Source organism: Callospermophilus lateralis, chromosome 2 (assembly GCF_048772815.1).
Source record: "Callospermophilus lateralis isolate mCalLat2 chromosome 2, mCalLat2.hap1, whole genome shotgun sequence".
In the NCBI taxonomy this organism is placed as follows: domain Eukaryota; kingdom Metazoa; phylum Chordata; class Mammalia; order Rodentia; family Sciuridae; genus Callospermophilus; species Callospermophilus lateralis.
This window is the reverse complement of record NC_135306.1, coordinates 123286329-123302562: the sequence shown is the minus strand read 5'-3', so window position 1 is coordinate 123302562 and position 16234 is coordinate 123286329. Positions and strand designations below refer to the sequence as shown.

Sequence of the window (16234 nt, the reverse complement as noted above, 5' to 3'; positions counted from 1 at the left end):
GCTTCCACATTTATTGTATGGTCCATGATAATTACATAATGCTTTATTTATTTTTCATTCTGTAATAATCTTCTATCAGATCTATTTTTGTCAACTATTTGCAACTAAAAATCTCTTCATATGCAAAGAAAGTAATTATTGGTTTAATTAAGTTACCTGTGGTTACACTTTAAAAGGACTTTAATTGTATTTGTGTGTTGTGGACAATATTGAGGTAGACTTTTGACTTAGACTATTGAGTAGTTGATTTAATAATACTAGCAATAATAATTTTGGAAAACATTTTCAGTAATATATTTACTAGAGTTTTAAACTTAAGGTCTTTAGGCAATCTCAGAACTTTTTAATCCATCTCCTAAAAATTATTGGCCATCTGCATCAATGATTTTCTCAAGTTTTTTTTTTTTTTTTGACCTTCATAGTATCAAAAACCATAAAAGGAATTTTTGAAGTGAGAAAATAAAAAAAAATAGGTATTTCAAATATTTATTCTCCATTTTTTAAATTTTATGCTCATATTGAAGTGATTTACTTTGAATACTTTTATAAATGATATTCTTTTTTTTCCTCCTTGAGAAATTTTGAAGTGGTAAAGTTGATAATCCATTTTTTTCCTCATAATATGGGAAGTATTCTGAAATAGTACTTCCTCTTGAAGGACTCATGGTTTAATAGAACTGAATAGCTTACAATTTAATGTTATTTTTCATAAATGTCATTTAATGTTTCAAATGCTGGTATGTCAAATAATTCTACGAAAATCTGGATTTCACTATAATTTACATTATGTATAATATTTGACATTTATAAAAAATGTATGTCATTGATATATATAAAATAAGTTGTTATAAATTTATCATAATTATAAAAAATATATTTTTTCTACAATAGTTTAATATATTTATAATATAAATATATACTTTTATCAGATTTTTTTCTTTTTTCATTCATTCTAATTAGTTATACATGACTGCAGAATGCGTTTCAATTCATTATACACCAATGGAGCACAACTTTTCGTTTCTCTTGTTGTACACAATATAGTCTCTTACCATATGTGCAGTCATACATGTACTTAATGTAATGATGTCCAGATGTTCATCTCATTTCACTATCTTTCCTGCCCCCATTTCTCTCCCCTCATCTCTCTCCCCTTTGTCCAATCAGAATTCCTTCATTTTTCCCATGCACCCTCCCCAATTATGGATCAGCATCCACTTATCAGAGAGAATTAAGTGCTTCCAATGTTATTCCTTACCCTTACCAAGCTTATATATTCTCCTAATATTTGTATTATCAGTCTATTTCTCTATTTATTGGACTCTAAATTCTTCATTTACATAACATTAATTTTTCAATTTTTAAAATTTTATTCTTGTAATATATGTTTATGTTTCAGACTAAGTAAACTTCAACTTGTAGAGTACATGAAGGTATTATTTTCCCTTTAGGTGGTATATACTTATATTATTATAACTAATATATTTTTATATTATAATTACAATAATGTAATATTTCAAATAGATCTAAATGACATGGCTTGCTGGCCTTACTAACATGGTTACCTTTATGCTTAGATAAATATTGATATTGTTTATTTCTAGGATGTCAGAACAATGTTTGTTAAGCCTACAAGAAGGTAAAAAAGCAAATAATAGATCAAGTTAAATACTGAAATTGAACTTTAATAAATATTAGAATACTAAAAAAATTTTATATGGACTAAGGGTATGAGAAGTCATAGAAGACCTTTGTTAGGAAGTAATATTTAACAGAGACTTGAATGAAGAGAGCAAACTGAAGGTATCTGAGGCGGGTGATAAAAACAAAACAAAAAACCAAATGCAACAACTCAGATCCAGTAAGTGTGATCTGAGACAGGCATGTTCTTTGCCTGTTTAATGGACAACAAGGAAGCCAGCCAGAGTGAATAGATGTATGTAAAGAGAATGCTACTAGAAATGAAGTTGGATGGGTTGCCAGGGACTATGACATGGATCCTTGGAAGCTTGGTAAGGACTTTAGATGCTGAGCATGAGAAGCCAGCGGTAATTGAGAGCAAAGGATAAAAATTATTCTGGGGTTTTGTGAATAGACTATAGGGAGAGAACTGCCACAGACTGACCAGTTAAGAGGTTACTACATAATCCAAAAGAGGTTGTGATGGTATTCTGCACTAGGATGATGGCTATGGAGGTAGAAAAATACTAGGATTTTTATATTAGACCTGTATATTTAGTCCTGGGGCATGAAAGAGAGGTACCAAACAATTTCAAGGTTTTGACTGAGCAATTGGTTGAATGGTTTGCTGAGTTGAAGGATACGAATAATGGAGTATATTTCTTAGAATGGAAATGATCTTGCAAATTAAGATTTCTAATTTGAATATATTAAATTCAAAAACATCTTAGTGGAAATAATGAAGAATTGGTAAGAGGTTAGAATGTGAAATAAATTGGCAGTCATGAGCATATTGAGATGGTCTTTAAAACTATAGGAGTGGTCAATATTTGGCTCTGCTTCACTCCAATATTGATGTTCCAAAAAAAGAGAAGGAGTGAATTGTTGAGATCAAGAAGTAGTAGTCAAAAATACAGAAGAAAGCCTGGGAGACTGTAGTGATCAGGAAGTCAAGAAAGAAAGGGTTTTGAAAAGGTCAAAACCATCAACTATATCAAATTCTGTAGGTGAGATTAGAGAAATATTATTATTTTGGCAATGTGAATGACACTGTAATGTTGAGTTGTTTTGTGAAGTACAGAAAAATGAAGGCCTGGTGTATGAGTTAGAGAAAAAAAGGGCAAAGTTGAGATAACAAGTAGAGACCTTTCCCCCCCCCCTTTTTTTTCCTTTTTTCTTCTGTAGTTGTGATACTTCATAGCACAGATAAATATCATGGTAGATGTAGTGGGATTTGGGGGCTGGGAGTTTGTTTGTTTTAGTGTTCAATAAAAGTGAAAAAAAAGGAAATAATTTTAGGAGTAAAGTTTTTTTGAAAATTTGAAAGGAATGTCCTTACACTGTAGAGTGAGCTATTCATAAAATAAATTATAATTGACCATTAAGTAACGATCTATAAATATGTAGACAATATAAATCCCTGGCTTATCAAACCCAAAATTAAGTACCATGCCCAGAGGCCACGTCTAATGATCTTATTACAAAGATTCAGGTTCTGTATGAATCCTGTATGGGTTTAGCCCATATAACTTTAACTTATTCCTTTCTTTGGAAAGGTCAGGAGAGACCATCAGTTAAAAAAAAAAAAATCTAAATCATGAAATATTATTCTTCCACATTTTTCTCTACAATGTGGTAGAAAAACATTGCAAAGGTCTATTGAAGAAAGTACTTATAGCGGGGTGGAGTAGAACAGCCCTATAATCCCAGCTACTCCAGAGACTGAAGCAGGAGGATCTCAAGTTCAAAGCTAGCTTTGGCAAGTTAGAGACCCCCTCTCAAAATAAAAAAGAACTGGGGATGTAGCTTAGTGGTACAGCACTACTGGGTTCAATCTCTAGTACCTTTCCTCTATAGTACTACTTTGTGCTGAACTTTGAGCCTTATAGTTTGGTTTTTTAAAAAAATCATGTTTGAATGAACTTAGTATTCTAGTAGGTGAGTATATTAAGAGTAGGGTAAGAGTTAGGCTTTTTTTTTCAGTTACGTTATATTCTGTTCTCATATAGACAAGAGCATGTTCTATAAGTTAATAAAGTTAAACAAGCTAGCAGATATTAGTCCATCAGAGACAGCTCTGAAGGCTAGTCTCCTTCAGATCCTTTGTACACTTTGTTTTTTTCAGTCAGCTATGTAGCATGGTGGTTCATCACAGAACCCCCATCAAAAAAATGATTAAGATTTTTAAAATTAGGATAGTTGACTGCAATTTATGCAGTTAGAAGTTTTCCAGTTATATGTCTTGCTGTTAACCAAATTCATAAGGGAATTTACTTTTTCCCAGAATCTTTTTTTACTGGACTATATGGCCAAACCTAAAATTAAAGAATTACAGTAGTTAAGTGTTTATTTGTTTGTTTGTTTTAAGCAGTAAGAAATGCTTTTTATTTCACGAGCACCTAGGTTAATTACTGATGTTTCGTTTCTGGTACATATCAATTTGGGTAAGGTTTTCTGGTTTTGTTTTTATTTTTGTGTGTTTGTATTTTACTTTTTTAATATATATATCACACTGCCGATTGAACCACCCAGGGGTTCTTTTAACCACAGAGCCACATCCCTAGCCCCCCACTTTTTTTGGTACCTGGGATTGAACTCGGGAGCACTCAACCACTGAGCTACATCCCAGCCCTATTTTGTATTTTATTTAGAGGCAGGGTCTCACTGAGTTGCTTAGTGCCTTACTTTTGCTGAGGCTGGCTTTGAACTGGTGATCCTCCTGCCTCAGTCTCCCAAGCTCCTGGGATTTCAGTCATACATTACCACACCCAGTGTTTTTTTTACATTTTTATCAAATATTTTTATTTTGGATATCCCAATAAAAACTGAGGTGGAACTCAAAATAATAGAATTTTTTTTTTTGCATAATATGCAATTCCCTAATTTAACAGAGTAGAAATCTTGTTTTTTTAAGATATAAGAAACATATAAATTTTAAAGGATGATTAACACATAGCAGGTCATTTTTGGAATTTCAAAATACTTCAGAAGTATTTTTCTTTTCCATTTGCATGGAAGCAAGTTGTATGCTTACTATCACAAGTGGTTAAATCAGAAAAAAACAACATTCTATAGAAAAATTAGGATATTAATTTTAAGGATAATAGTAAGTGAAAAAGGGAGCTTACTATATTGTAATTATAGTGCTTTCCTCTGGAGTGAATGACTGTTGGTATATGTTCCCATAATATCATTTACCAAAATCATTTTCCATTCATAAATTAGTCTATGGGAAAATTTGCTATTTAATTTAAAACTCTCACTAAAAAATATCCCACAGGAAAATATTGTTCCATTTTTCTGTGGCCCCCAATCTACTGCCAATACATATATTCACATTCAACAGAATGATTAGAAGTAAAAGTTAAAATACCATTAAAACAAGGTCACTTGTCAAAATATGATTTCTGTACCTTAGAAGAGAAATGTAAATGGTTACAAAATCATATTCAATCTTCAAAAGAACCATCCACAGTGGGAGAGGTCATGGTAGAGCAGTGAGAGATTTCAGCATTCTTCTTTAATCTGATGAAGATGAGAAATGCCTGAAACATCAAAATTTCTTTATAAGTCCATAATATTAAAGCCCCTCCCAAGAACCAATTTGGTTAAAATTAATTTCCTAAAAGTATGAAAATTGTTAAAAGGACCCTTTGATTTCTTTGAAGTTTTACTTTGAAAACTCCTCATAAAATCAACATAGTGAAGTCCTGAGAATTTTTTTTTCCTTTCTTTCTTAATTCCTAGTGCATGTGGTACTCTAGATATAAAGGCAAAGTATAAAAAGTTAGTTACATTAAACTGGTAACATTAGGGAAGACATTTCTAACATAATGATATTTGAATAGAGACCTGAAGAAGGTAAGGTCATAGCCATGCAGTTAGGTATGTGGTAGTGAAGTTTCAGGTAGAGGGAATAGCAAGTGAAGCACGCTGAGGCAGAAGAGTTTTTGAGAAAAGGAGATCATGGTGACTGAAGAAAAGGTGGTCAGAGAAATCAGGGGTTAAGGTAGATATTGTGGCATGGAGAAGGGTTTGGAATTAGTGCAGGGGGAGACAGTGTAGGCTTTGTGTGCTGTTGTAAGGCCTTGGCTTCTGTGAGATGGAGTCACTCTTGGTAATTTGAAACTATATACAGGGCTTGGCATGGAAGGGTAATTATTAAGATTTATATATGTAGTTGCCTTTGGTCTTCAAAATGTCTGCTTCAAATTTCATTATTTTAAATGCATGTATCATTCTACCTAACTATACCTGGAGGCTCAAAAATGAAGTACTGGTTTGTCTATCGGACCCTGTCTGCCATCAATCCATTGTTTAAAGAATCAAAATTGCCTTACATTCAGCCATATAGTGAATAAGCCAAAAGCTTTATTCATACCATGTCATATACTGAATTTTATATTCAAATATTTCCCATAGATGTGGTAATTATTATATATAGAAATTATTCCTGGTGATTTTTATTATACAGGTCTATAACATTGTTTAATTTAAAAGTATAATCTTACCAATAATATAAATGATATGTTTGGGGTAAGAAATCAATTCAATTCTCTGATCTTTGTTCCTTCATTCAAAAAAATATTTTAAGTTCCATCAAAAACCAAATTGAAGCTGTAATTTTGCTCTTTGAATTCTATTTTGCTCAGTGTAAAACCCTGAAATGTTTTCCTGTAAAAAAAAAAAAATAGCAGTTTATAAGCTTATCTTTCCACTCAATAAAAATAACCAATAACTCATTAAAGTAGCATTTTTACAAGTTTAGCTATATATTTAACTCACAAATTAGAGCCAAAGATTGTCAGTGTGGTCAAAAACAAGACCAACTATGATGGCATCAGCGTGTTGCATTTTAAGTATAAAGACTAATAGGTTAAAAGTAAAAGGATGAAAAAAGATACATTCTATTAATACTAACCAAAAGAAAACTGGCTTGCTATATTATCAGTCAAAATAGGTTTTGCAGCAAAGAATATAACCAGAGATGATAAAGGTTATTTTACAATACTACACTTTTACACATCTAATAACATTTTCAAAATACATGATGCAAACAACTGATAGAACTGCAAGGAGACACAATCTAGACTTAAACTTAGATATTTTCATACACCCTTCTCAATAATTAAGATAGAAAATCAGAAAGGATTTAAAAGACTCGAACAAACTGTTTACCTAATTGATATATATAGAATATTATACAATACCATTAGCATATACATTATTTTCAAATGCACACAGAACATTTATAAAGGTAGGTCATATACTAAGCCACAGAATGAGTCTCAGTGAATCTAATAAGATTTAAACCTCACAAAGTAAGTTCTCTATCCATTATAGAAATGAAATTTGAAACCAATAACAAAACCAGGCATGATGGTGCATGCCTGTAATTGCAGTAACTTGGAAGACTGAGACAGGAGGATTTTGAGTTCAAAGCTAGCCTTAGCAAAAGCAAGGCGCTAAGCAACTTAGTGAGGTCCCATCTCTAAATAAAATACAAAATAGGGCTGGGATATGGCTCAGTGATTGAGTGCCCCTGAGTTCCATCTCTGATACCCCCGCCAAAAAAATAAAATAAAGGAAATCAATAACAAAAATCTATGAAAATTCAACAATCTGGAAATTAAATATACCCATGATTCAAACAAGACACCAAAATAGAAAATTACTGAATGAATAACACAACACATTAAAATTCAAGAGATGCAATAAATAATTAAAGTCAGTGTGATTACAGAACATCAATGAATGTTTACAGTCATGTGTTCACATGTTAGTGAAGCAGTTCTCTAAAAATTAGTAGGCAAAGTAACCTTAATATTGAGTACATGGAGCCAGAAATTATGTTTTAAGGATTACATAGTTAAAAATGACTATACCCCCAGGAAGCCAGCCCAACTTATGTTTATCTTGAATTCCAGATCTTACATCTTATTCTCAAAACCCACTGAAATAAACTCCTGTTTTATCCTGTGGTTAACTAGCAATTTAATGTACAATTTAATGTACATATTGATATTAAAATACTTGTAAATAAATATATATATATATATGGGTTTAGGATAAATTTTGACTAAAATATCTGGCAATATCTAGCCCTTGAAGTTGGTACAAAAAACTTTAGCAAGAAATATCTTAGTTATCTTCTGAGGTTTTAATTCCAGAATAATTCTTGGTTATATGCTTTGCTGCTGAACTACAGTGTTTTACATCTATCATCCAAAGATTTGAGAACAGTGTTATATTCAGGCTATTAACATGCTAATAACTTTAAATGTTTTGTTTACTCCAATCAAAACAATGACTAATTATACTTAATTTTATTCTGGATAGCTTATAGCTTAGTGTCTACATGAATTTGTTCTCAGATTCTTAAATCTCCAAACTTACACTAAATAATTTGAAAGAAAAGATTAGTATAAAAGATGGCACATTGAGAAGAAATATTATTCAAATTACTTGTTTGCATTAAACACTTTTTCCAAGGAACATAGTACCTTAAACAAAATAAAATCACTTGTTTATTTTAATGCATTGCATTTTAAACTATATCATTGCTATTTGTGTGTGAATTAAAGATAATCATTAATAGGGTATAAGTCAGACTTGCTGAAAAAATATCTTCCAATATTTTCAAGGTATTCAAATAATGCTTTTACATAGGAGGTTCTTACTATGTATACATTTAGCATTCTGATAAACATATTAGATTAGGAACAAGTATTCAAATAATGCTTTTACATAGGAGGTTCTTACAATGTATACATTTAGCATCCTGATAAACATATTAGATTAGGAACAGTTTTCTATGTCATTAAATATTCTCTAAATACCAGTTTTTATTGGCTGTGGAATTTTTTGTTGTATTAATATACCATCATTTAATCCACTTAGTTTCTATTGCATTTATTCTTCTGATATCTTGATATTAAAATACTTGTAAATAAACATGTCATTTACAATAATTTCTTATTTAAATTACATCTAAGAAAAGGATCACTGAATAAAAGGAGAAAAGAGAAATAATTTACTAAATAAATTTTCCAGCTAATATGCCTACACTTTGTTGCAAGCCCAGTTTGTGCATGCATATTTCTTATTAAAAAACAATGCTGCTACTTTATTTTCAATCTTATAAGTATGAATTTAGAGGTTTTGTTGTTGTTTGGTATTAGGGATTGAACCCAGGGCGCTTTACCATTGAACTCTGTTATTTTGCCACAGGGTCCCACTCCATTGCAGGGCCACCAAAGTGATCTGGAACTTGCATTATTCCCATCTCAGCTTCCTGAGTTCACAGCATTATAAGAACACGTGCAGCGCCTGGCTATAAGTGTAGTTTTAAATATAAAATATTTCTTCACCATGAAGTTTGCTATTCAAAGCTATGACATACACTAAAAGAATCTTTGTTAAATCTATCTTATCAAATAATACCTTTTTGTTAATCTACCTTTAAGCTTAATGGACTAACCAGTTATTTTTACAGATTAATATTTTTACAAAAGAAAGACATTTGCCCTCTTTGATTAATGTTATTAATCCAAACTTCAATGAAGTGAAAATCTGATTATCATCCACACTCTTATTTTTAATTAGTTTGAAAATATGTACATACATTTCTGGCAACAACTCTTTTAAGGTTATTTGGATTCAAAATAAATTTTAAGGCATTAATTTAATGAAGGGATAATTGGAAATATTTTGGTTTTAAAATAATATAATAGGGTTACGTAAGCATAATTTGTTGGCTATGTTTAACTAATGAAAATTATGTGATAGGGAATAAAAATGTATATAATTTAAACTTTTATAATTAAAAATATTTTGTGAAATGTAAAAGATAACATCTGAGAGAAAGAATGATACTTTGTTAAGGAGATCTCAATTTAAGATCTTTTCTACATGAAGAAATCAATAATGTTATCCATTGGCAAGAAGGACATAGGAACATGTTTGCTACAGGATTTGAGTATTTGTCAAGTGCTTTAAGATATTAATGAAAACAGAACAGTATTACAGATTTTAATTTCTTCTGTTTTGATCCTAGCTGAGAGATGTAAATTCTTAGGTTGAGAATAAGCTACAGACACATCCTTTCTAAAACAGGAATAAAGAGTTTTTTCTAGATGGCTTATAAATCATGCAAAATGAATTATTTGGTAAATGAGATTTTGAATTTTTTTAATAGCTGAAATTATTATAGTACTATCTCTGTAGACCAGCCAAAATAATAGACTGATTCAGAAGGCAGTATGCTTTCCATTAAGGCACCTTAGGACCTGCAGGAAATAATGTCAAGACACAAATCACTTAATCACTAATTTATTTCCTGGCTCCAACACCTACTGACAAACCTTGGACAAGACCTTTAACCTCACTATGCCTCTTAATTCTTCCGTTGTAAAGAGGGTTTACTAACATACAGGTTTGTGGTAAGCATAAAATTCGTTAATACATGAAAAGCATGTAAATATTGTAGAATACTATAATGTTTTTGTCGTTTGTTCCAAGTTATAATTTAAAAAATATTTGTCAAACATACTTTATGCTGATGTGTACCATTGCAGATACAGTGTAGAATGTTTTATAAAATGGCAGGTAAGTAGAAGAGACTACTTTAAAATACCTGTTGAAAAAGAATTACATTACCCTCCACTTTAATGCTTGATTGAAAAGGTGACAAATTTATTATCAAATCTAGATCTGGAACTGCAACCCTAATTCAGTTTGTAATGTCAAGACATGAAGATCCTGAGGACTCTTACTAGACCTGAATGCTCAGTATCTCCTAAGCCTACTCAGAAATGAGTCATCAGTAGAAGTCGTGGTCCAAACTGAAATACATATAATTTCACATATGTAAATATATACTGCTACATATAAAATTAATTTTCACATTTAGAGATATTTTGAGATTTTTACTAGCAAAAGGCTTTACAAGGACAGATATTATATCAAATTACTATGTTAGGCTTACAATATTAAAATCCTAGTTTTTTTCTGCACACTATTTCAGAGCATTTGGAAACTACATGGCTGTCTCATTGAAAATGATTTATGCATAATTCTTTAACTGATTTTTAAGAGCATATGTGTATATTTATATATTTATTTCCACCCTTCTCCTCTAGAACTGGGTGGATAAAGCTGAAAAACAGATTCTTCTTTCTGACACACTCGATCTATCAGAACTCTTCCATCCAGACACATTTCTTAATGCTCTTCGCCAAGAAACTGCAAGGTAATTTAAACTAAAATGCTTTACCTATTTGTTTCTGAGGGTAATTAGATTTTGCTTTAGTCACTTCTAATCACATTGCCTTGATTATTGAGAAATGAATTTATTGTTGAAACCCAGATATTTGTTATTCCCTAATACTTTATTTTTTTAAAAAAACAGTTAACTTGTTAAGTTTAAAAAAACTAATGCTTTTAATTATGTATTTATTAGAATTGAAAAGATGAAATTTAAAAATTTAGTCATTTATCTATAAATTTTTTTGTCCTTCATATTTGTCCAATATGAAGCTATTTACATTTTACATTTCACATGTCACATGGAAATTTTAAAAAGTTAAAGATAAGACTATGTTCAAAGTGCTTGATAACTAACTTGCTACCATTTTGGACTGCATGAAAACATTTTATCTTTATAGAAAATTCTACTGAACAGCACTGACTGGGCTTAATGGTGGAAAAAAGGACATTATAGTGAAGATCAAGTTCATTTCTATACCAGATGAAACAGTACCAAAAATAGACAGTACCCAAAATATATTTAATAAATTTATTTGCTTAATTACTCAGATTTCAGTTTATACCGTCTCAAGATCTATAAATATCAATATTTTAATTTTGCTAATAAATGTTTATTGAACACGTATTTTAGGCCATAGTTCAAATGGAGGGTGTAAAATGAAATGCCATGTACTTAAGGAATTCATAACCCTAAAGAAAGACTGATATATAAACAGTTAAATTTTAAAACATGGTGTAAAATCTAAGATATTGTGCATAATAGATCTTAATTTGAACGTTATAAATATATCAGTTTAAAATAATAAGACTATCTTCTCTTATTAATTCCTGAGGATTTGGGAACAGGAGTTGGTTCTAGTGATTGAACCTAAGGGCTCATACATGCTAAATACAGGAGTTGGTTCTAGTGATTGAACCTAGGGACTCATGCATGCTAAACACTGTACTACACCCCAATTCCCCTAATAATTGTGACTTTGTGTGTGTGTGTGTGGTTCTGGGGATTGAACCCAGGGCCTTGTGCATGAGAGTCAAGCACTCTACCAACTAAGCTATATCCCCAGCCCTAATTGTGACTTTTGATGCTTTACTTTTGTAGGGCAATGGGTCATTCTGTGGATAGCCTTAAATTTGTAGCTTCATGGAAAGGTCGACTTCAAGAAGCAAAGCTGCAAATTAAGGTACTAATTTTAGCTCTTTTGTTTGAGATGAGATTATGAAATTTCTATCTCAAAGCCATCTATTTTTATAGTTATAATATCAGCAAAGTTTGATTGTGTTACCTATGTAAAATAATCAAAATTACAATTTAACATGAAATAGCTTATAATACAAAATACAAAAAAAAATCCACTTGTATGTGATTGAAAATATACATCTAAATCATAACCACATAATTTGAGAAAAGGAAAATTACCTTAAAGAACTGACTCGTGAAAAGGTTAATTGTGTTTGTATCTAGAGTCTACTTTAAACATTCCTAACTTTACTCTGTAGTGGCCCCACCATGGGAAGGTTTCCATCTGGTCTTTGCAGACAAAACTCCAGCTGACAGTACTTCCCATCTCATCCTACTCATACTTGGGAGAAGAGAAACTGAGAATTGAATTATTTGAACTAGCTTAAAATCTTGGGCCACTATAACTGGCAGTTTGGTGAGCAACACACAAAAAGGAGCCCTCAGCTCTTGCTCTTGTGTTCAGTACATAGCTCAAGAAGAAATGGAAAAAAAGACAATTGGACATAGGCAATGACCATCTATTCTCATTGACTATTTTGACCAACTTAGTAGAAACAATTCTATAATTTTGTGTGTGTATATTTTTATATATTTATATATATTTCTTTTTTTCTTTGTGTATATATTTTTTTCTTTTTGTCTCATTAAAAAAATTTAATTATAGTTATTTTTTTCCTTGCCTTGTCTTTTAAGGGTTAGGGTTTCTTATTAGTATACTACGATTTTGTTTTATATTGTTTTTTATTTGTTGATTTCTCTTTTCTTCTGCTAAATCCAAATTCTGTTCTATCTTCCACTCTCTCTTTGTTATTTCTATTTTTTCTCCTCTTCCCTTGTAACCTTCACTTCCTACATCTCTTCTTCAGTCTATTCACTTTTTGAAATTGTAAACTCTTTTCTACCTTTCTATCACATTTTCTTTTCTATTAACTATATTCGTACCATCATTTAGCACTAATTGGTTTATATAATGCCTGCCCCCACCATTAATGCTGTTGCAATTATTACTGCTGTGCATTCCATAGTTGACACCTGTTGTGTGATTTAATGCCAGATATAAACACATGTTTACTTATTGTTTTTGCTGTTGGCAATTGCTAACCCTACCATTTCTATTTTTTGTGGCAATTAACATTGTAGATGTTATAATAGAACTCAAGTATCTAGCATAATGCTGTATTTTGTTTGTATTGGTTTTTGCTCATTTGTTTTCCCCTATTTTGTGAGGTGCTGGGAACCCTACAAGGGCACTACAAATCCACAGGGTAGAAACTCTGGTGCTGAACTGAACTCAACCAAAAGATGGCATGCCTTGCCCCCCACACAAATTAATGACAGTCAGTCTTCAGCTATACTTTAATACAAAGGAAGGTCAAAAACCCTAACTAATGACCAGGCCCCAAGTAGAAACAGCTAGGGATGGGTCCCCAGGTGCAACCTATGGACTTCAATTGCTCTAGAAAAAAAAAAAAAAACAGAAAAATAATACAAAAGCTATCAATACTATACCTATGAGGGGGGATCTCAATCCAGATCTCTCTAGGACACTTTGGCAAGTGAAGATGGGGCCCCAAAATGATCCACACATAAGAGTGGAAGAGAAATCCCAACAGATGCATAAAACCCAACACATGAATACAAGAAATATGAAAAAGCAAGCTAACACACCACCCCCTAAAGGCAATAATTCACCAGCAATATGACCTTCAAAATATTGAAGAAATATCAGATAAGGATTTCAGAAGAATCATAATAAAAATATCAATGAATTCCCAAAGAACATGGGAAAACAACTGAATGAATTAAGGAAGTCACCACAGATTATGAATGAGAAATTCAATAATGAGATAGAAATTTTGAAATCTTGGAAATTAAAGACACCATAAATCAAATACAATGTTTGGTTGAACATCTCTTTAATAGAACAGATCATGAAGTCAGAATATTAGAGTCAGAAGACAAAGTGGCCAGCTTTGAAAATTTAGAGAGTATTAAAGAAAATAAGTAACAATGATCAGAATATACAAGAACTCTGGGACAACATGAAGAGACAAATTTATGAAGCATTGGAATTGAGGAGAGCTGTGAGATGTGGGCTAATGGAATGGATAAACTCTTTTTTTAAGAGAGAGTGAGAGAGGAGAGAGAGAGAGAGAGAGAGAGAGAGAGAGAGAGAGAGAGAGAGAATTTTAATATTTATTTTTTAGTTATTGGTGGGCACAACATCTTTGTTTGTATGTGGTGCTGAGGATCGAACCCGGGCCGCACGCATGCCAGGCAAGCGCACTACCGCTTGAGCCACATCCTCAGCCCCATGGATAAACTCTTAAGCCTTCAGAATGAGATGGACATCCAGATATAAGAATCATGCAGAACCCAAAAAGACAAGATCCAAACAGAACCTCTCCATGACACATTATAATTTAAAATGCCCAACATACAAAACAAGGATGAAATTTTTAAAGCCTTAAGAGAAAAACATCAGATTACATTTAGAGTTGAGCCAATCATAATCACTTCTGATTTCTCAGCACAAACTCTGCAAGCCAGGAGTGTTTGGAACAATGTGTTCCAAGTCCTGAAAGAAAATAACTGTCAACCAAAACTGCAATATCTAACCAAAACTGCTCTCATACCTGGCAAAGCAGATTTCACATCAAAATTGATCAGACAAAACAAAGGTAACAATCTAAGAAGATAAAGCAATAAATATTTATGCCCCAAACATGGGTACAACTAATAACATTCAAAATTGAAGATGAAATTAAAAAACCAAGACAAGCAGAAACTAAAAGAATTCATAAGTACTAAACTGGCACTAGAGAAGTTTCTTAAAGAAATACTGCAAGTAAAAAAGAAATAAATAAACCTCAGAGTTCACAAAAGGACAAATCTCATTTGAAGAGTAGTTAAAGCTGAATGAGAAATAGGATCAAATTAAACACAATAAATAAATCAAAATGGCAGGAATTAATATACATCTCTATAATAAAACAGTGTAAATGGTTTCAACTCTCTAATTAAAAGAAGTAGGCTGGCAGAACTAATAAAAAGAAAAAAAATAAGAACCAACTAACTATGTTGTTTGTAAGAGATGTACCTTACAGGCAAAGACAACCACAGGCTGAAAGTGAAAGGATAGAAATTGATATACCATGGGAATAGAGCCTGAAAACAAGCAGGAGGAGTTGCTCTCATATCTGGTAAAGCAGATTTCACACCAAAATGATCAGACAAAGAAAAGGGAACAATCCAACAAGAAGATAAACCAATATATACTTATGCCCCAAACGTGGGTGCCGCTAATTACATAAAAGACACACTACTCAAGTTGAAGCTTTAGATAAACCCTAGTACAATAATACTGGATGATTTCATCACACCATCACGTCACATCATTAGATACGTAGTCTATACATAAACTCATTAAAGACTCTTTGGACTTGAAAAATATTATAAATCAAGTTGGCCTAATGGATATCTATAGAACATTTTATCTCTCAACAACTGAATATGCTTTCTTCTCAGCAGCTCATGGAACTTTCTCCTAAATAGGCCAAATTGTAGGCCACAAAGCAACTCTTAGCAAATACAAAAACGTGTGTGTATGTGTATAAAATTCCTTGCATCTTATCAAATCATAATGGCATGAAATTATAAATCAACATGACAAAATCCTATAGACGCTATAGGAAAACATGGAGATTGAACAGTATTCTTTTGAATGATAAATGAGTAATAGAAGAAATCAGGGTGCAATTTAAAAGTTCTTAGATTCAAATAAGAATAGTGATACAACATTCCAGAACCTGTGGGACATAATGAAGGCAGTTCTAAGAGAAATTTATAGCTATGAAAGTGCCTACATAAGAAAGATCTCAGGGTTTGGATTGTGACTCAGTGGTAGAGTGCTTGCCTGGCACAAGTGGGATTCAGGTTTGATCCTCATCACCACATTAAAAAATAATAATAATAATTTGTTATTATTTGGTGTCCATCTACACCAAAAAATAAGTATAAAAAAAATCCAGAAAGATCTCAAACAAC

General features: G+C 31.8%; 1 protein-coding gene across 2 annotated transcripts in view; it reads left to right on the top strand.

The window, feature by feature from the left end:
- The window catches only part of Dync2h1 (dynein cytoplasmic 2 heavy chain 1), a 337531-nt gene that overhangs the window by 303249 nt on the left and 18048 nt on the right, over positions 1 to 16234 (top strand). For both annotated transcript variants that reach the window (XM_076843827.2, XM_076843826.2), the window contains 2 exons: positions 10821 to 10930; positions 12047 to 12128. In XM_076843827.2, the coding sequence (XP_076699942.2) occupies positions 10821 to 10930; positions 12047 to 12128 (192 nt within the window). The remainder of the gene's footprint in view (positions 1 to 10820; positions 10931 to 12046; positions 12129 to 16234) is intronic.